Source organism: Epinephelus lanceolatus, chromosome 8 (genome assembly GCF_041903045.1).
Source record: "Epinephelus lanceolatus isolate andai-2023 chromosome 8, ASM4190304v1, whole genome shotgun sequence".
Classification (NCBI taxonomy): domain Eukaryota; kingdom Metazoa; phylum Chordata; class Actinopteri; order Perciformes; family Serranidae; genus Epinephelus; species Epinephelus lanceolatus.
The window spans coordinates 9,434,018-9,455,729 of record NC_135741.1 but is presented as its reverse complement, the minus strand read 5'-3'; the positions used below and the strand labels follow the sequence as shown (position 1 = coordinate 9,455,729).

General features: G+C 40.3%; 2 protein-coding genes across 4 annotated transcripts in view; one reads left to right on the top strand and one right to left on the bottom strand.

Annotated features, from left to right (window-relative positions):
* The window catches only part of ptpn22 (protein tyrosine phosphatase non-receptor type 22), a 36,801-nt gene extending 29,573 nt beyond the window's left edge, over positions 1 to 7,228 (top strand). For all 3 annotated transcript variants that reach the window (XM_033629190.2, XM_033629191.2, XM_033629189.2), the window contains 5 exons: positions 2,716 to 2,778; positions 3,082 to 3,185; positions 4,718 to 4,748; positions 4,834 to 4,917; positions 5,004 to 7,228. In XM_033629190.2, the coding sequence (XP_033485081.2) occupies positions 2,716 to 2,778; positions 3,082 to 3,185; positions 4,718 to 4,748; positions 4,834 to 4,917; positions 5,004 to 5,065 (344 nt within the window). In that variant the 3' untranslated portion in view covers positions 5,066 to 7,228. The remainder of the gene's footprint in view (positions 1 to 2,715; positions 2,779 to 3,081; positions 3,186 to 4,717; positions 4,749 to 4,833; positions 4,918 to 5,003) is intronic.
* rsbn1 (round spermatid basic protein 1) lies at positions 7,193 to 21,712 on the bottom strand. The gene is made up of 7 exons (XM_033627920.2): positions 21,041 to 21,712; positions 18,677 to 19,344; positions 15,438 to 15,575; positions 14,767 to 14,909; positions 14,482 to 14,649; positions 13,154 to 13,262; positions 7,193 to 13,046 (listed from the first exon to the last, which is right to left on the bottom strand). The coding sequence occupies exons 1-7, from the start codon at positions 21,615 to 21,617 to the stop codon at positions 12,510 to 12,512; spliced, it is 2,340 nt and encodes a 779-aa protein (XP_033483811.1). The 5' UTR covers positions 21,618 to 21,712; the 3' UTR covers positions 7,193 to 12,509.

Genomic DNA, 21,712 nt, shown 5'->3' with positions numbered 1-21,712 from the left:
TTTTTTTGACATACTACACTGACTTTTTTAATTATCTTTATATTGACATATTGAACTGTGAGTTTTTGTTTGTACTATTACTTTTTTGTCACATTTTTCATGACACACTTTTCCATGATTTTTTATTACACTTTATATTACATATTATACTCTGACTTTTTTATGACATTTTTTGACATACTATACTTTGACTTTTTTTAATGATTTTTTATGACATATTGAGTTGTGAGGTTTTTTTTATTTACATATTATACAGACTTTTTTCAAATCTTTTTTTATGACATACTATACTATGACATTTTTATGACTTTTTTTAACATATTATACTGTGATTTTTTTTTTTTTTAGCATTTTTTGTATTGACATACTGTGGCATTTTTATGACATTTTGTGGCATACTACACTATGACTATTTGTTAGGCTACATTTTTATGACATGCAGTACTATTATTTTTTGTGACTTTTTCATGACACACTTTACTATGATTTTTTATTACACTTTTTATTACATACTATACTTTGACAGTTTTTTTGTTATTTTTTGACATACAAAGACTTTTTTCAATTCTTTTTTATGACATACTATACTATGACATTTTTCTGAGTTTTTTTTAACATATTATACTGTGTTTTCTTTTTAGCATTTTTTGTATTGACATACTATGACATTTTTTATGACATTTTGTGACATACACTATGACTTCATTAATTAGGCTACATTTTTATGATATGCTATACTATGACTTTTTGTGCCATTTTAATGACATACTATTTATTACAATTTTTCATGAATTACTGTTGTATGACTTTTTTAATTACATTTTTCTGACATATTATACTGTTACTTTTTTTATGACATTTTGTTGACAAACTGACTTTGTCATTAATTTTTTTGAGATATTGTACCATGAGTTTTTTGTCATATTGTTTTTAACATACTATACTTTTACTTTTATGACATATTATACTAAGATTTTTTTCAATTCTTTTTTAATGACATTCTATACTATGAATTTTTTATAACATTTTGTTGACAAAATTTGACTGTTTTATTACATTTTCTTGACATATTATACCATGAGTTTTTTGTCATATTGTTTTTGACATACTATATTTTTACTTTTTTTAAATTTAATTTTTTATGACATGCAGTACTATTACTTTTTTGTCACATTTTTTTGACATACTACACTGACTTTTTAAATTATCTTTATATTGACATATTGAACTGTGAGTTTTTTTGTTTGTACTATTACTTTTTTGTCACATTTTCATGACACACTTTTCCATGATTTTTATTACACTTTATATTACATATTATACTCTGACTTTTTTATGACATTTTTTGACATACTATACTTTGACTTTTTTTTAATGATTTTTCATGACATATTGAGCTGTGAGGTTTTTTTTACTTTTTTTTCAAATCTTTTTTATGACATACTATACTATGACATTTTTATGACTTTTTTTTAACATATTATACTGTGATTTTTTTTTTTTTAGCATTTTTTGTATTGACATACTGTGGCATTTTTATGACATTTTGTGACATACTACACTATGACTATTTATTAGGCTACATTTTTATGACATGCAGTACTATTACTTTTTGTGACTTTTTCATGACACACTTTACTATGATTTTTTATTACACTTTTTATTACATACTATACTTTGACAGTTTTTTTTTGTTATTTTTTGACATACAAAGACTTTTTTCAATTCTTTTTATGACATACTATACTATGACATTTTTCTGAGTTTTTTTTAACATATTATACTGTGTTTTCTTTTTAGCATTTTTTGTATTGACATACTATGACATTTTTTTATGACATTTTGTGACATACACTATGACTTCATTAATTAGGCTACATTTTTATGATATGCTATACTATGACTTTTTGTGCCATTTTAATGACATACTATTTATTACAATTTTTCATGAATTACTGTTGTATGACTTTTTTAATTACATTTTTCTGACATATTATACTGTTACTTTTTTTTATGACATTTTGTTGACAAACTGACTTTGTCATTAATTTTTTTGAGATATTATACCATGAGTTTTTTGTCATATTGTTTTTAACATACTATACTTTTACTTTTATGACATATTATACTAAGATTTTTTTTTCAATTCTTTTTTAATGACATTCTATACTATGAATTTTTTATAACATTTTGTTGACAAAATTTGACTGTTTTATTACATTTTCTTGACATATTATACCATGAGTTTTTTGTCATATTGTTTTTGACATACTATATTTTTACTTTTTTTAAATTTAATTTTTTATGACATATTATACTAAGATTTTTTTTCGTTAGATCTTTTATGACATATTATACTAAAAAAAAAAATCAATTATTTTTTATCTCCAACACTCACACCAAAACAATCAAGGTAAAATATTTATTTTTGATTTTGGAATGAACTGTCCCTTTTATGTATCATCTTATTTTTTTCACTGACAATAATCCACCTGTTTGTCACAATGTTGAATTGTGTTCTTTGTTGAGTTCATACAACAGCATGCATGTTGAAGTTAGTATTTAGAAGTACCTATCTTCACCACTGGGAGGCATCCTTTAAAACAAAAGATGAGATGTTGACTGGTAAAATGTCAGATCTGCTGATATTTTATTTATGATTAATCTAAATAATTGTGCTGATATGAGTGGTTGATTATTACTGTGTCTCTGCAGAGCCCCTCAGTGCAGTTTGGCAGGTTGCTCCACATCCTGTGGTCGTGGCTGGAGCAGGAAGTGGTGAGTTACTTCAGACACTAGAGGGGCTGCACATGACATGATAACCTCTTTCACACGTACTGGTTATTAATAGAATCATATTTCCTGGTTATCAAATCAGCACATACAAGACCTTGTCGTATGAAAAGTGTTAAGCCACACACATCACACACCTAATGCTGCTGTGGTTCCATTTAAGACTCGATAATAAAGGTAATACAGGTTTCTCATGCTGCCTTATGTAACGAGCGCACTGGGGTCGACATAAGAGTGTTTTCAAATGCGGCACATAATTACATTTTGTTATCTGTTTGTGTTTATCAGCACAAGTGGAGCAGCATGATGTGAACCGCAGGCCTCCTCTGAACACTGTGACATCAGGAAACAAAGCAGACAAAAGCAGCGAGAAGGGCATGTCTCGAGCAAGGGTAACACAAGAGATATACACAACTAGTTACAGTTACAGTCAATAACATTTATAAATTAAGTTTTTGACATATTTGTTGAAGCTGTAATTATATTCTGACAGCAGTACATGAGGCAGATGCTCATCTTCCTCTGCCTCCTCATAGTGCTCCCAATGGTATTTGCAAGAATCCACAATAGCTGTTGGAAAAAAAACAGTCAGAGCCAAGGCAAACTAAGCAGCGCTGATCAAATATGAATCAAGATTTTGTAACTGCATTGCCCGTTTCTTGCCTCAAATGTTTTAAGAAACATATTTTAGTGTTCTGTTTAGCTGTAAGTTGAAAATGTTTGCTCCGGCTGGTGGGCAGTGCTTTGTTTGGGCGTGCCTGTTTCCAACGCTACACTAAAATACACAAACACAAACAGTACACTGAAATATGTTTCTGAAACCATTTGGGGGGAGAAGTACAGCGAATCACAATGTTTATTTACATTAACTTCCAGGTAGAAAACCAACGCGTCAGTTACTAAAATCAAAAAGCGTTGAAGAAATGCTCTCAGGTTAGTTAGTTTTTAGCCACCTAAAAGAAACAGCCTATCCCAGCTGACACTGGGCGAGAGGCAGGGTACACCCTGGACAGGTCACCAGACTATCACAGGGCTGACACATAGAGACAGACAACCATTCACACTCACATTCACACCTACGGACAATTTAGAGTCACCAGTTAACCTGCATGTCGTCTTTGGACTGTGGGAGGAAGCTGGAGCACCTGGAGGAAACCCACGCTGACACGGGGAGAGCATGCAAACTCTGCACCCTGGTTTGAAACCAGGAACCGTCTTACTGTGAGGCAACAATGCTAACCACTGGCCCACCATGCCGCCCAGAATACAGCGTACACTTTTTAGGTGGCTAAAATACATTTTTGCTGCAGCCCCCGTCCACAGCAGTACATAATTTAGCCACTGTGCTGGTAGATTTGGTTTTAAAGGAAGCTAACATAACTACGCAGTACATAAAATAAGTACAGCAGAAACATCAGATAGGTCAGACCACTCTGTTTGACTATATATATCTTTGAAAGCAACAGTTGCGGCTGAGAATGACAACCAAAACAAACAAGTTTGCCGATTTCACGTAGCTTTGCAATTCAAAACAGTTGCCAGTTTTTCACACCAAAGTGACTGTGGTTAGCGCAACATCATTGTGATTTGGTCTATAGGCAATACAGTGACAGAATTTTAATTTCATATTTAAACGGTGCTTCCTGGTTTGACAGTTTGGCAGCAGGTCACTAGCAGTGACTACAATGACAGCTGTGTTAGAGCCTCTTCGGCTTTGATTGGTTGTTTTCGTCCAGGCGTGATGGATTCAAGCAAATACCACTGGGTATCTGTCTCACATACTACTGACAGTCTCAGCAAATATTGTTATTGTTATTATTAGTAGTATTACTGTTGTTATTTATAGAAACGTTACTAACTTACAGCTTTACGAATTAAAAGGAAAATTTGTAACTGTAACTAAACTTTTGTTTCCTTTCTCCAGAGTCTAAAGTTTTTTAGACACAAACAAAAACGTAAGTGATGCAGATTTAAATTTTGGCTCAATAAATGCCCTGATAATAAAAGTGGCACTAACATGTCTTAAAACTATATTCACAGCTAAAACTGCCCCTCCACCACCTCCTACTCAAACTGGAGCACCACCTCCGCCATACGGTGCTTCATCTTCAATGTTCAAATTTGGTAGGCCTGCATCTACTTCAATACCACATTCACATATTGTACAATGTCACATACCACTTTTATGACACCATCTTCATCTTCTGTAGGATTTGGGAACCGTTTTGGAAAGCCGAAAGGCCCCAGGAGTTATCCAGAGACCTGGGTTTGAAAAATGGACCTAATGATGAATCAACATAATGAATTGTGTCGCCCAAGGACTTGGACAGCTGGAAGATTATTTTAACAGTATCCCCTGAAGGTACTGTGGGAGATCACATACAGTGAACCTAAAAAGCACCAAAGGCTGCATCTCCTCGTCTCACACAGCTCAGTAGCACCCTCTGCAGGGAAGAGGAAGTTTCTTGATACCAGCTCTGATGCACTTTGTTTAGTGTATCAACTCAGGTTGATTGTAGTTATTGATCAGTGCATCATTGAACAGCATGAACATCCACTTGGACCAATGACTTGAAAGTTTAATCAAAAACCTCAGTCTCTAGGATAATTTGCTTTAAGAGGTGGGCGGTCTGCAGTGAGAGGTTTTACACTTCTTGTTTTAATGCTCAAAGCAATGCTGTTAAAGGAATACTTTGCCTAACAAAATGATCATTTATTTATCAATTACTCACCCTGTGTAATGCAGAATACATGCCTTCACAGTGAACGGAGGAATCCGAAAACTGAGAAAATTCTTGATGAATTGAAATCAGTGGGGACCATGTTTAACACCAGCAAAACTACATCAAAACACCTGTTTAAAAACTCTTAAACAACTCGTGCAGTATAATCTAAATCTCATTTATCCAGGTCTTGGTCCTTCCTGAACAGGGAGCTCTACTTGATGGGGAACTGCTCCCTTCAAAACCAGACTCCATTGACAAATTGGAAGTTTGTGTTATTGTGTGATTTTGTTGAATCCGAAATAACCCTAATTAACAAACAAGCCAACAACTGAGGCAACGATAGACCAGCGAGTGTTCAGCGAGGTAAAATCACTGTTTCTGTCCACTGAAGAGAGCATTGATTCGTTTCTTTTTCAGTTCAGTTTTAATTACAAAGGTTTCAGCTAGGGATGCACGGTACTGGATTTTTTGCCGATATCTGATAATCAGTATGTAACAACTCATTTTCCCCTACCTAATTTTAGGGATCATCAAGTCTCTTCTGTCGTGGCTCTAACATCATATTATGTATGCAATCTCTTATTGTGATGGCCCACCAGCAGATAGAGACATGAAACTTATCAGTGTATGTAATATTTATTCAATGTGCCAATTAAGAAACAGCATGTTGGCCAATTCTGATCATTTCATTCATTTTGAAGCCAATATTGGCTGTTACAGATGATGACCCGATATTAGATCCCTCAGGTCTGCTAGTCTGGGTCTTCTAACTGTTCCAGAGTCCAGGTCAGTTCTTGTTCCTCACCTTTGGAGCAACCTCCCTCTGAGCGTCAGATCAGCTGACTCTGTTCCCGTCTTTAAATCTCGTTTGAAAGCGTACTTTTACAGATTGGCCTTTTCTGACAGTTGATTAACTTATTGTGTGTATGGGAGCATGTGTATATGCAGCCACGTGCATGTATGCATGCTTACAGGTATACATGTGTTTAAGTGTATATGTTGGTGTAGGTGTTTGTATATGCAGATATTTTATTAGTATTGCTTTTGTTTTGTATTTTCTGCACCAGCTCGAAAAGGACTCTACAAATAAAGTTATTATTATTATTATTATCATTGTGCAGCCATGAGCATATGTCCTGAGTACTGAGCATGACTGGATAAATGAGACTTGGATATTTCTGCACGAGTTGTGTGAGAGTTTATAAATGGGTCTTTTGATATAGTGTTTACTCCAATTCATCAAGAATCTGTTTTTGGATTCTCACTCATAAACAGGCAAGATAAAGTTTTCTTCATGACCGAATTTTGTGGGTGGAGCATTCCTTCAAACTTGGTGTATGAGGAATATATTTTGTTATTTGCGCGTGTGTGTGAGAGTTTGCGTTTTTGGCATGAAAAGAAAACGGGTATAATATGAATCTTTTTCATCAGCACATCGCTTCTCCTGACATAAAGACAACAAACTAAGCATCACTCATTGTACCGTGCGTGTCATTTAATTTAGTTTCTCTGCTGTATTCATATTCGCAGATCCATCTGTAGTTTTTAAATGATTTTAGAAGCATCATATTTTAAAAGGATTATCAGGATATCTCAAGGTACAGTGAATGTGATGTATACTGAGTAATATGCATATGATGCAACTGTACAGGTAAAATGTGTTAAAACTGGTTGCACACAAAATTATTTATTAAAAAATATAGAAAGTCTATGCATTCTCATTGTGTTTTTTTTTCTCTACGTAATCATATTGGTATCAGACCTCTACTGCCTGTAAATTATCACCGACAAAAATGATTAAAAACGTCTTAGTACAAACATTAACAACAGCAATCATTGGTGCTAGAACACAGAGCATCACAACAAATATGACAAAAAAGGCTGATGTGACCGTCAACTTATTCCTACATTGAGCTATTAAGTCAAGACCTATGACAGCCAGATCACTCAAACAAATGAAACCATTCTGCTTCCTGAATAAGATCTAATATATATGACACTATGATGTTACTGTTTCTTTCAGGTGACATGCAGATGTAGAAATCAAGAAGCATCATGTGAGCAATATTCGTTATAAATAGAAAAACAAAAACAAGATGGCTGCTGGGCCAGTCCCCATTTTACCCCCCTAATCATCAATAAATAAACCTCACAGTTTTAAATGAGGCTGACCGTATACAGTACAAGGCACAAAGATGTAGTCAGTGGAAGAGAAAAGGCAGTATCACATCATCACTTCATTTATAGAAGACTACAGAACAAAGGCCCCTGTGAGGTTCAGATGAACTCTAACGCTCAGATCAGAATCTCTGCTATCTGTGTTCAACGTTATCTGAGGACTGAAACAAACGTGAAATTCACTTACATCTGTCACAGTGCAGAACACTTCAGTCATGGATACTTTTGAAGGAGGCCTCATTACTTAACTTTGCCAGGACTGAGAAAAAACAACAGGCGTTGGCTGTATAAATCCACACAGTTACACTCCTATACAACCACAGCAACCCGCTACAACGGTGCCTTCATCCCCCTCGTGACATCACCCGCTAAAACTAAATGTGAATTTAAGTCAAGTGAAAAATAACCCAAGTGCACGGACAGCATCCACTTATTCCCAGCAATGACGACAAACATATTTACATACCAAACTCTGAAGACAAACTCCACACCTGAAGAAAAGATTCAGACAATTATTGCTAAGTGCAATAGCCACGGTTGTTTTGTCATTCAGAGGCGCTCCTTTAATCACATTATAATCTTAAATAATCATCACTGGTTATAAATCTGTGTTCTTATGTTGAGCTCAATCCTAAGAAAATAAATAAAATATCAAACACAGTATCAACAGTAAGAAAAGGGGCATTGTATCAAATGCTTATTAAATAAAGAACTGCGCAAACTGCAACTTATAAAGCTGACAAACACAAGTGTTAAGTGCCAGTAGTTTGATTAGATCATTTTAAAAAGGAGCTGTATATGACATTCAGAGCATATCTGTGATTCAGAGTCTGATTCAGGTTGTCTGCACATGGCTCTCAACATGGAGGTGGCTGACCGGGCAGCTAGCAGCACTGTTGCCGTCGTTAGTGTAGTTCGTCCTGTTTGCAATACGCTTGTTCTGTATGAGCCAGGCCTGTACAGGACCGATCATCGGTGATCACCACACAATGCAAAGTGGACGATATTCTCACAAGATCGAGGCAGCCGCTGTTTTATGTGCCAGGCACTAGGGGAAAACACCTTGCTCTCACCTGCTCTAACAGCTGATTGGTTTAAATGTTGTCTCACCATTATGCGGTTTTATAAAGTTTTTATTTTTGCTGAATTGGAGAGATTTTGGTTTTATTTGTCTGATTTAAATGATTGGAGGCTGTGAGCTAACTGATACATGGATCTAATAACGTTTTAATAAACCAGAATGTTAGATATAACCAGATATGAATGTTTATGTGACTTCCTGTACAGACTGGAGGCTGCTGGAAGCTGTCGGGAAATTGTCCTAACTTAGCGCTTTATCACTGCTGCTTGCACTTGTCCACTTTCCACGCAAGGCACAATCAAAACCAAACAACCCTGATGTTAGCTGCTAGCCATTCTTAGCTGCTAGCCACTGGCCGCTGTTAGCACCTATTGCTGTTAACGACCGTTAGCTGCTAGCCACTGGCCGACCTTTAGCTGCTAGCCACTGGCCGCTGTTAGCAACTATAGCTGCTAGTGATCGTTAGCCGGTAGCAACTAGCCGCTGTTAGCACCTATAGCAGAGATACTGGATGAAGGGAGATACCCAACTGTAGGCTTATACAATGTTAAAAAAACGGTTACTCTTCCTGTCTCCTAAGTGGGCGTGGTTAGCTCTCCCTCCAATCAGAGCCTGTTCTCCCTCAACCCCCCCTCCCCACCACCGTGTTGAACAGAGGCTCTGTGGATGTCTGTGTATGCAGATCGAGAAGCAGGTGGAATGAAAATACATTCTTCCTATTATTGCAGCCTATTGTTGCACAAAGCTTGGGCATTTTTTATTTATTACTAGCGGTAAATAACTGTTTGTAAGCTAACTGTGATTTTACCGCCTGTTTATCAAGATCACGAGATCTCGCGAGAACTTGTTTTCTGAGATGGATAGGGCTCAAATAAAGTTAACTTTCTCTTGATCTGTGCGGATGAAAAATGCAGCTTTAGCGTCAGAATGTTGGTAAGATGTGTGGCTTGTGGGAAATGAACCCAATATTTACTTTAATGACTACAGGGCTAAAGAATTGACCATAAATCGTGATCACGTTCATTTTCCTCATTGACGACAATACATTCAGAGCTGCCTCAAGTCTCCTACGGGGGCGTGGCGCTGACGTCACTGAATCAGGAAGTGAGCTGAGTTGGGTATCTCGCTTCATCCAGTATCTCTGCCTATAGCTACTCCACCCCCAACCGTTAGCTGCTAGCCACTAGCCGCGGTTAGCATCTATAGCTGCTAGCCACTAGCCGGTGTTGGTGCCGTTGGCTTCTGGCCGCCTGCTAGCAGCTAACAGTGCTAAGGTTCTGTGTCCATATAGCTTTTTTCTACAGCAGAAAATCGGCGGTATCATCCGCATCAGTATGTTTCTATGACAATAATTTCTTGAAACAAACGTTAGCTAGGTAGCGTGACACAGAGCACTGATTCCAGTGTTAACAACAAGCTTACAAAGCGAACGATAATAAAAAGGAAAACACTCACCATCAACATCCAGTGTCTATAAGCTGACATGCTTCCCAAAATGAGCTTTGCTGACTTTGTTGTGACAGTACACAGCAGCCTAGTAGAAGTGACGTCACTGACACTTTTCTGAAAGTTCAATGAACTTCAATTAGAGGCATTCACAGTGCGTACACAAAAAAAGGTGGAGCACTATGAGAAAAAGATGCTGGGCGCAGTGCTTTATCTCTAGGAGGCCGCATGTGCCCTCTACTCTTTAGGAACAACAAAAAAAGATGCCAGCGCTGAGAGGAAAAACAACCCCATCTGGACACGAACCATAACAGCGTGTACAGCGCTAACAACAACAGTGCTGACAGAGATAAAGGTGTTACCTTGGGGGGAAATCAGAGGGTGGGTTGGGACTGTGTTATTGGCGGTAACCACCATTTTAGTACAGCGCAGGGGGAAGGCACTGAGCTACACAGGAAATCATATGCACTTACATGTATGTGCAGCCTAGTCTGAGTGGGCGGAAGTTCGCTGCATAGATCAGCCTCTCATTGGGCGGAACGAGCCACCCACTGAAGTCCCGCCCTACCACCTCCGGTTGTGTAGCAGTTTTCAACCATTTTCAACACGTCCTTTACTAACTTTTGTGGTGTTTGGTCTTGCAGGGATGTAGCCATTTTTCTGCCATGGTTTGCGTCCTGTAGGCGATATTTTTGTGTGTTACACCAAAACCTGTTTCCCCCTGGCAATATTTTTGTAAGCGCACCGTTGCTGTGGCACCGCCCAGAACGATTGTGATTGGTTGAAAGAAATACAAGCGGCCAGGGCGTTTTTTACAGTGAGAGTCGACCCAGCCAGACCTTTCTTTTCTTGAGAAAGGTCTGGTGAGCTAGACTATGTGCAGCCGGACCACCTACCTCAACAAAGAACAGAGGAGCTTGGACTACAACACACACAGGAGTGTGAGTTCATCCTCTCCTCAGGACGCCATCACTCCACTGTATCTTTACATAGCACATAGCTGTTTGCTGCTATGTTAATGTTCTAAATGTAGTATACAGCTCCTTTGAGTTTCAACCCAAAGGATATCTTTTTGAATTTAAAAGAAATATTTATAAAAAACCCCAAACATTCATTTTTAGCTTCCTATTTTTACTGTCTCTTACCAACCCTGAGGCCTGTACTACGAAGCAGGATTTGGAGTTAGCAAGGTTGGGTTTGAGGTCTGGGTTTTCGGTACTACGAAGCTGGTTCTCTTTTTACGGGATCAATCACCGTGGTAACACGTGCTGAACAGCTAACCTGCTCTGGAGCAAATTATGTCATCACCCCGACCTCTGACCAATCAGATCACTGAAGATCATCATCCAACTAAACAACAAAAAAATACTCTGAACTAATGTCACATATACCTACGTGTAATTTGAGTCTCGGCCAATGGTTAATTTTTGGCTAGTATTTTCAATGTTTGTAAATTTTCCATTATAAGATTACAGAAATTCATTTTCATCTCTTGCCATTAACATTTTACTGTCTCGCAGTCCCAGACACTTTCGGTGATGATGTCGCTCATAATCAACACCCCTGCCTTCTTAACATGAATATGCTCCTGGCTAGATAGGAATCCCCAGAGTTGACTGAACTAGTTGATAACCAGCTTTGTAGTACCGGTTATCCAGACGGCCAATGTTAGGGTTAGTCAAGCCAGATAAGGAGAAGATATCCTGGGTAAGTTGATCTGGCTTCGTAGTACAGGCCTCAGGACATCCAATATGTGCCAAGCTTTACAGACCACTGACAATGTCTGGGTATGGTTAGTCTATCTGCCACTGTCACTGAGACGAATAAAAAAATTATGACAGTATCATGTTTCCAGAGTAATCATATATTATGTACGTGAACAATCATCCGCCTGCCACGGCCTGCCATCTTTCATGAAATCTTTCTGTCAACAAAAGAAACAGTGGAGCCTTGAACATAAACCAAAAAAGTGTTTCTTACAGTAAATGTGGCAACTTATATTGTCAGTCTAAAAATAATAGTTCCTTTACATGATGCACACCTTCTGAATAAGACAGTAGAGAGTTCCAGTTTCGGTGCTATCAAACAAAAAAAGTGTTACAGAGTCCCATTCAGTCCCTTTGCTGAAAAACATCCTATGGGAACATTTTATCGACATTTAAAGATTAAAAAAAGAATAATTTAAAGGTTTCCTGATTGACACAAATGTCAGTTTGAGTCTACAATTCCTTCACATATGCTCCTCCCAAAGTGGGCGAGAGAGAGATTGTAGGAAGAAAGAAAGGTCATTTAGGGAAGCCCGCCGTGTGGCCGAGAGCTTTTGGAAGGGTGGGCTCTTTTGAAGGTGTACATCCAGCGTGGACTGCTTCCAAAGAAAGGTGGGGCTCCTGGTATCTCGGGGGTATGTGAGCAGATTTGGTGGGCTGCGGAGGGGCCGGCTGAGGCTCCTGGTTCGGTGTTGCCGGCTTCTGGAACTCTGGTTCTTCTGTCTTGGCCACCCCACCGTGGATGTTGTCTCCCTGTGGTCGTGCACAGGGGGTAATGGTCGCGTCAGGTCTGGCGGGGGAGGAGAAAGAGAATCGCCCTGAGGTGGGGCTGGGATCACTGGGCCACTGCTCCTCCTCCTTGTCCTTCCCCTCTGGTTGGTACTGCTTGAGGCGGATGTGCCAGGCCAGGCTGCAGACGGCCGACACTGTCTTGAACTGGTGGATGACATTCCTCGGGATGAAGTAGATGTCATCGTCACAGAGCTGGACGCGCACGTAGCGGATGCCTTCCCTCCTCAGCTGGTTGAGTTTGGCATCATCTACCCACTGAACACACTGCGTGAAGACAAACAAGGTTTTATGTTTAAAGTTTTAGCAGTATAGCTGTAGTATAATAAAAACATCTGATATGATACACGTACTAACAGATCATGGATTCTAACCTGAGACACTGGGGGTTCATACAGATCCAGCTGCAGCCTCTGGACAACTTCATTGAAGTCCCCAGCGTCGAAACACACCACATCTTTGGTTATCCGAGGTCGGTTATTCCTGGAACACATTACAAACAAGCATGAAACACACAAGTCAATTGTCCTTCCTGCTGGAAATTCTTTATCAAATAATAAGATAGACAAACAGAGCATGTTATGAATCATTAAAGCCCAGATCACACAGAAAGTGTTTCAGCAGCTGGAGGCAGCTTTTTGTCATTGTTTTTAATGAGATTGCTTGCTGTTTTTGTGTTGGGGTGCCTCGCGTTTCTGCAGTCTAGGAGCCTGCCGTTTTTTTCAGACACTTTTTTCAGTTGAAAAAAAAAAAAAACTTCTACTCAGAGTGGGAAAGCACCCCACACCATCTCTTTTTTCCCCATTGTCCAATCACATGATTTAAGAGGCGGACCTTCTGTGGTGATCACAACAACAAATTTACAGTTGGTGGTTGCTGGATATCCAAAGTTATACGGCCTGATGATAGACAGCAGGTTGTCAAACTGTCAAACAGTGCAGTGCGCCTCATATTTTGCAACCTGCAAAATGCTTTATGTGTGATCGGGGCCTAAATTATAGATCATAGAAGTGTTAACATCATAATTAAATAACCTTATAGAGGATTTATTTTGGGCATGTAAAGAGGTAGATTATTCCAATCAAACCAAGCTTTAAACATAAAGGCTTTCTTAGCTGTAGACCTAGAGACTGCAAAAACAGAAAAAAGATGTATAGAGTGTCTCAACAGATAATTAGAGGAGAAAGGTACCAAAAATTGCTTTAAATATTGAGGTCAATTAAAATGTATACATTTAAAAATAAGCTAAAGCCAGTGTAAAACACCAGCATCATCCAATATTGGTAAAAGAAGTTTTAACAGTCAGTGAAGAGCAGTTTCTAGATCGGAAATGAACACCAAAACTGAGGTTAAATTTCTTCACAAAATAATTACTAATAACAATAATTTGTGTAAGATAAAGGAAAAGAAGGCCGCACACCAAAAAAGCTCCAATGCAAATAAAATTTAATTAAATCACTTCATGGATAAATGAAATTAAGTTAAATTTTATTTGCATTGGAGCTTTTTTGGTGTGCGGACTTCTTTTCCTTTATCTTACATGTTTTGACTTTTTTGTCCAGCACCCAATCCTTATTTTTGGATGTGCGCGCTTCCTCATTTGTATTAATAATAATAATAATAATTCCTCATCAGATACCATTATGTCATCGTGAGCATTACTAACTATTTACCCGCATTTTTATTAAACTGTTTCACTTACCATTCTCCAAAGTGCACTGCCTTCAGCACTCCGACAGCAGCAGTGCTCTGCCAGTCAAAGCTCTGCCCTACATGGTCAGCGTGGGCCTTCGTCCGGTCCTCGAACAGAACCTCTCTGGGTTCACTGGCCCTCGGCAGGTAGTGTAGATTTTTTACCTCATTCATGGACCTAAATAAAAACACGCGAGTAGACATGTAAAGGACAAGAGGACAGGTTTTCAGTCTGCACAAGCACACCTAAACACAACTCTGTGTTTATATATTGGCTTTGCAGCTGTAGCTGTACCTGCGTCTTTTGAAAGGCGACTTGGGCATGTCAGCCGTGGGCACCATCTGTTCTCCTGGCCGCACCCACATGATGGGCCCGTCGTCACTCTGGGAGCGGCAGTCCAGCTTCAGACTGGAGAGGGTTCCCCACGGTAATGTCATCTGTGTGGTGACACACACACCAACATTCACACACACATTATAGCAAGCAAAACACACTGTATGCTCCTGAAATCTATAGGGTTTAGGGGGTCTAGTGGAAGTTATGGACGCAGGTTATGGATGCATGTTCATGCTGTGACCGTCATGGTGCGAGCTAGTAATCACAGCTTTAGTTAATTGCTGTGTGAGGACAAACTTTTTCCCTGAATATGACCCATCAGAATATTGACACCCATCAGCCACGACATTACAAGCACTGGAAAGTGAAGTGAATAACATGATTATCTTATCTATTTAAGTGGCCGTCATACAAACACCAAAAGCCACATCTCTATATACACATACTCGGTCTGCAACAGTGTTTGCATGTGCAGTGTGTATCAAGTGGTGTCCACATGAATGCCAGGACCCAAGGTTTCCAAAGAGAAGGCTGTAACAAGATGATCAGTGTCACTCACTTCACCTGCCGGCTCACCTCACGTCACCTGATCAGTGTATAAAAATGATAAAAACAAATCTTCCTCTGACCTTGAGAAACGGTGACTCCTCCAGCATGTCGAGGAACTCTGGGAAATAGTCTCCCACTTCCTCGTCCACAGCTCCCACCAAGCTGATCTGCCTCATGGGTCCGGACCGGTAGGTTCCTGAACAGTAAGTCCGGCTCACCTGGGACAAGAGAAACACCTCGAGTCATTCAACGTGACCACACACTGTACATGCTTTATACTTATTGCTTTAGTATACTTTGTTTTTCTGTTAGTGCACAGACTGTTTCATTGCTATTCTGTTGCCAGGACAACAGCTTTGGTCCGTGTTTACTTCCTGTCTGCTACTGCATTAACAAACAACCCAAGAGGAAACACAAAGGGACACATTTAGAGTGTTTATCTTGTCAAGTTTGAAACCGTCTTTAAAAAGGTGTCTGCTGCAGATGTATCAACGAGATATGATTATTAACGCTACACAGGAACTGTCATCACCGTCCTACTTTGAAGAAAACAGAATTACTGCTCCGAGGAGGCAGTATCGACTTTACAGTATTACTTTTGTCCGACGTAATCCTTTAAGCTAGATGTAGAATTTACACTCGCACCACGGGGGAGAGGCTGTGACGAAGCCGCGGCAGCACATCATGCCTAACGGATCCTTTTTACTCTGGGAATCCACACACAGTCAAACTGTTGGATTCCTCACATGCTTATGAGTGTGTGTAGGCGATAAGCTGCGGACCACAGCCTCTGAGCTTTATATTATGTTTTTATAAATCAACTCACAGCTACCACCGTGTTGGTACCTGCATAGAAAATTTACCAGACTGTAATCATTGTAAGGAAAGGTTTTAAAGCTACATGAATCTGTATAACGTTATCATCCTGATGTGAACACTGCAGTCACTGTGTTTCTATCTAAAGGCCTGCTGTATGCAGCTTTATACAAAGCACTGACCCAGTAAAGTGCAGCAGATACAAACGAAGCATTTTAGTGCAATCACTCTGCTCTCAAAGCATCAATTTATTCTCTGGACTCTCTAGTGGTGAAATTACCAAACTAAGTCTACTTTCCCTGCATAAACAGAAAACCGCTGAGCTCTGTGTGTGTCCTCCGCAGATCTAACATCACACATGCAGACATCCTGGCTCAGTCTTTCTCCTCTCTGCCATCTTTATCAGGCAGAGAGTGCGGGTTTGATCCTGCACTGACGTGGAGCAAAAGCAACTCCATTAGATCTCTGTAAGAACAGTTACAACTTAGCACCAGCACACTGAACAACTCAACAAGTCAACTCCTGGGGGGTGAACATGTTGTACATATACTCAACACTGAACTTATTTTTATCTAACAGACTGCAGTCTGCTAATTGTTTTTCCATGCGTCATCTCGGCCACTTCTTGATTGATATGAATTGTTTTATCCATCCATCCATTTTCACACGCTTATCTGAAGCTGGGTCACGGGGGCAGCAGGCCAAGCAAAGCACCCCTGCAACATTTCCCCAGCGACGCTTTCCAGCTCCCCCTTGGGGACCCCAAGGCGTTCCCAGGCCAGATGAGATATGTAATCCCTCCAGCGTGTTCTGGGTCTGCCCCAGGGCCTCTTACCAGTGGGACGTGCCCGGAACATCTCCAATGGGAGGCACCCAAGAGGCATCCTGATCAGATGCCTGAACCTTCTTAAAGGGAAATTTCGGTTTATTTCAACCCGTCTCCTATCGTCCTAAATTTGTTTCAAGTGACTAGTGACATAAAAATAATAGTTAGCATGTTAGCCGTTAGCCTAGATACAGCCGGGGCGCATAGTAGCGTCAGACCTGTTAAAACGTAAGTGAACGGGCAACCTTCAAGTGCAAAGTTAGTCCACTAAACAAGCTTTTTTTCCACAAAGACCGCCTCATATCGTTAGGATAAATGTCAGAGAACATATAGAAAACGACATGTAAACGTGTTGTCTTACCTTACCGGTGTGCTGCCATGTTTGTTTACCATCTAGCTCTGCTTTCCAAAACGCGGCCGAAATATATCTTGCCAGCTCTAGATAAAGCCCTGCTGGATACTAACGTTACTCCAGGTGGAGGTGTCTCGTACTCGGTCACACCCAGACCTTGAAAATAAGGCTGCAACCGGTCCCATTCCTTGCAACAGAGGCATTTCTCTTCTGTGGGCACTGGGGCACAGCATTCACAGGTACACCACCAATCTCCAGAGCTACGCAGCCTTGCAGCAGCCATTCCTCCTCTCTCGTCCTCTACCTGTTGTGCCTCTCTCTCTCTCTCTCCTCCTTTGTTCTTCAATTTCACAAAGCTCTTCATCAGTGTATTCTGGCTCAAATAAATAAGGGCGGCCATCAAACTCTGCAAAATCAAATTCCTCCTCCACAAAGTCGAAGTCTGGCAAAAAGTCAGCCATTATTCTATAAATCTTTCCTAAAATAAATGAATGAACTTTTCAGGCTACTGTCTGGTCCTGCCTTCCAGCTGTTGCTGCTTGTTCAGGCACGGTATGAGATCGCTGCTTGTTCTCGCGATATTTCGGCTTTGGAAAGCAGAGCTAGAGGGATAAACAAACATGGCAGCACACCGGTAAGGTAAGACAACACGTTTACATGTCGTTTTCTATATGTTCTCTGACATTTATCCTAACGATATGAGGCGGTCTTTGTGGAAAAAAAGCTTGTTTAGTGGACTAACTTTGCACTTGAAGGTTGCCCGTTCACTTAAGTTTTAACAGGTCTGACGCTACTATGCACCCCGGCTGTATCTAGGCTAACGGCTAACATGCTAACTATTATTTCTATGTCACTAGTCACTTGAAACAAATTTAGGACGATAGGAGACGGGTTGAAATAAACCGAAATTTCCCTTTAACTGACCCCTTTTGACGCAAAGGAGCAGCAGCTCTACTCCGAGCTCCTCTACCTAGCTCTTAGACTGAGCCCAGCCACCCTTCTGAGGAAACTCACTCCGACTGCTTGGATCTAGACCTCATTCACCACAGACTTTTATAGCAAAAACTGTCAAACGTTAGCCAGTTCCAACCTCCCAAATTTGATTTCTATGATGGTAAATTGAATCGTTTTTGTTTCGAAAACAGCCCTAATTTAAACTAAATTAAAAAGCTCAGCTGACTGAGCTGATCATGAACAACACCCACTGACCACCGCTTTCATCATAAAGTATGACCTATAAACTTGGTTGTGGTAAAAGTGCAGATGTTGAGTGCAATTCCAAACCCTTTGCTGAGGTCAGGAAGTTACCTGGCCTTGTCACATACCTGAGAGTGAAAGTTGGCGATGGTGGTGGTCTCTATGTCTTTCTTGCCCAGTATCTCCATTTTGACCGGCGTGTTGGGGAAGTTGAAGGCAAAGTAGTCCAGGAAGTCAGGTAGGAAGGCGGCTGCATTGTGCACCACTGTCAAGGCATATGCGGCTGCACCTCTCGTCTTCTCGGCAAAAGTCAACTCCAGAAACTCCTGGGCGAAGCACTCCATCTCAGCCGGGCTGAGACACGCTAACTCATCAGCATAGGCGTGCAGAACTAACCCCCCACCGTTGGCTTGCCTCTCCTCGTGCATGAAGCGTCCATACCAGGTGCCCGTCTGCAGGCAGGAGCTGCGAATGTAGTGGTCTTGGTGGGAGAGGAAGGGGACATGTCCGAGTTTGAGAGCTTGGAGGTAGGGTTGGTGGTTGGCGACAGCGTCTCTGCCAGGGTGGTGGTTGCTTTCGTGCTTCACGGAGCCAGGCAGAGACGGATCGGGGTGAACGGGCAGAGTGAGATCTGCTCCGAGCCCTGCACATACAGTCTGAACAGCTTTGTTGTGCATGTGTCGGACCTTCTTGGCAGTGTGCTCCTCCTCACGGTGCTTCTTCTTCTTCTTTTTCTTCTTCAGGAGGTATTCCTCCAGTGTAAAGGATTTGACGTTCTCATTGTGGGGCCTCGGCTCTGCAGGTACAAGAGCAGGTAAAAGTCAGAGGGGCAGGGTTCAGGTAGTTTCATCTGTGACCCTGCTGGGCACTACAACAGATTATTTTCATACATAATCTATTTTATTGACAATCATGCTTGATACAGGGTGTCCACAGATATAACCAAGTTAAATTTAAGACTCTTTAAGACCTTTTTAATACCACCTTATTTTCACGGTAATGTCACTGTAAATATTTAAGACTCATTGAATCTGAATTTAAGACACCTGAAGACTTTTTAAGGAGCTGTAGACACCCTGTGACAATGGCATGCTATCTACCCATACTCACAACATTATTGTGGAGGAGTTACCCAACTTTTTGACTGTCACACACCCTCCAATGATTGATGCTAGACAAATAAATAAGATTTTGAAGGCATATGTATCTATTTAGTTCTTTATAATGGCACTATTGCACAGTCTGCCTCTCCTGTAAGAGAGCAAGTAAAAGCAAGGCCGTAGCCATGGACTCAACATTGGGGGAGGACCAAATCTACCAAAACCAAAAGTCATAGCTGAATTTCAGGAATTCTTTTGTGCTGTTTTAGTGCATAGGCTTGTTGAAAACTGCGTCAGTATGGAAAGTTAAGTAGTTAAATGTCCTTTTCCTTAAAATGCCAGTTGTTCCCTCACCAAAATTTACTTTAGAGCACTTTTAGCACAGACCAGGGGTCGGCAACCTTTACTATCAAAAGAGCCATTTTTGGCTGGAGTCACAAAAACATATTTGAGCCTCATAGTTGAATTCAGCCTATCAACATTACTACTGGATCTAAATGAGCATTCATTATTGTTGTAGCACAAGGTGGCTGTTCTGCAGAAGGCTATTTATGATTATTTGGTACTTTGACTTACTTTAAAGCAAATAAATTTGTCCCTGTTTCCTTTCCGGATTTTAAATCCACAGCCAGCCTAGTTAGGGAGACTCAAGGCTACTGTAGCCATCTCTAGTGATGTTTTTGGAGGAAAAGGCGCCAGGCCAAAGACGAATGACGCACATTTTAGTAGATGAAATGTTAAAATATTTTTTTAATCAGTGTATAGGCTACACATTTTAACAGTTGATGAATGTAAGAATCACTTTAGGGAAGTGTTCCCTAAAAAAAGCCTGAAATGAAAAGTTTTGTTTGATTGTTTTTTATTATAGTTTTTAAGTAATTTGTGCCATAACTAAATTAAAATTACCTGAATAAAGAGTGAACTTTGTAAAAGCTTTCTGAGCTTTTCCATTTATGATTAATTATGTTTATAGTTTGATTTTAGCAACAGTAACAAGCGTAGACGCTGTTTATTAGGAAGTACTCATTTGAGGACACTGGGACTTTATTATCATTGACAATGTTGAGTTTTTCATTTATACTTTTTGGGTCCTATTGATCCAAAATAGCTCGGACAATTAAAAATGCATGCTAAACAAAGTTCAGGTCAGTGGGGGATATTGGGGGTGATCATATTTGAATACTGTAATAATATGTATCATAATTACTGGCATGAGTAAAAGTCACTGAAATCTTTTTTTTATTTTTATTTATTTATTTATTTATTTACATATTATCATAGTATTAGACCTGACCCCTGTGTATCACTGAGAGAAAATAAAACAATACATATTACAGTCTATTTTTAAATAACATACCCCCTTTAGAATATACACAGAATAATGAAACTCACCTTTCTTCTTCTTCAGCTGCGTGTGTTTCACATTAGCCTCGGTGTTTTCCTTCTTGAGCTTCAGTTTCAGCTCCTTATCCCGGTGCTTGTCTTTGAAATCCTGGGGCTTGGCCTTGACCATTTTGAGCGGCGTGAACGTGAAGAGCGCAGGTGGCTCATGGGGCAGCGCTCGCTTCTTCTGCAGCTGCTCGGGCACCTTCCTCTGAGGAGGAGGAGGCGGAGGTGGAGGAGGTAAAGTCGGCTGCAGGCTCTTGGTGCCGTTGGTGAGCCCGTGGCGGTGATGGTGGTGATGGTGGTGGCTGTGCAGGACATGTTTCTCCGCGCTGAACTTGAGGGGTTTGAGGCTCTGCTGCAGCTGATGCGGCTGGTGGCTCCGGTGCTCGGCGTGTTGTTGGTGGCTGAGGTGGTGATGGAGCTTCACTTTCTTCGCCTCCTTCACCGACTTGTCCCGTTTGTCAGCGGGCGGCGACAGGTCCCTCTTCTTCTTCTTCTTCCTCTCTCTGATGAGTCTGGCCAGGCTGTCCCTCACCTTCTCCTCTTCTACTTTGGCACGGAGCAAGTCGACTTGAGCTGCCATCTTTGCACGTACAGTACATTTAAAGGACTCGGGGTTCCTAGCGCGCAGGCGCCCGAAGAATTGTAGTCCTCCTGCCGTTAATTTGTAGTTCGTGT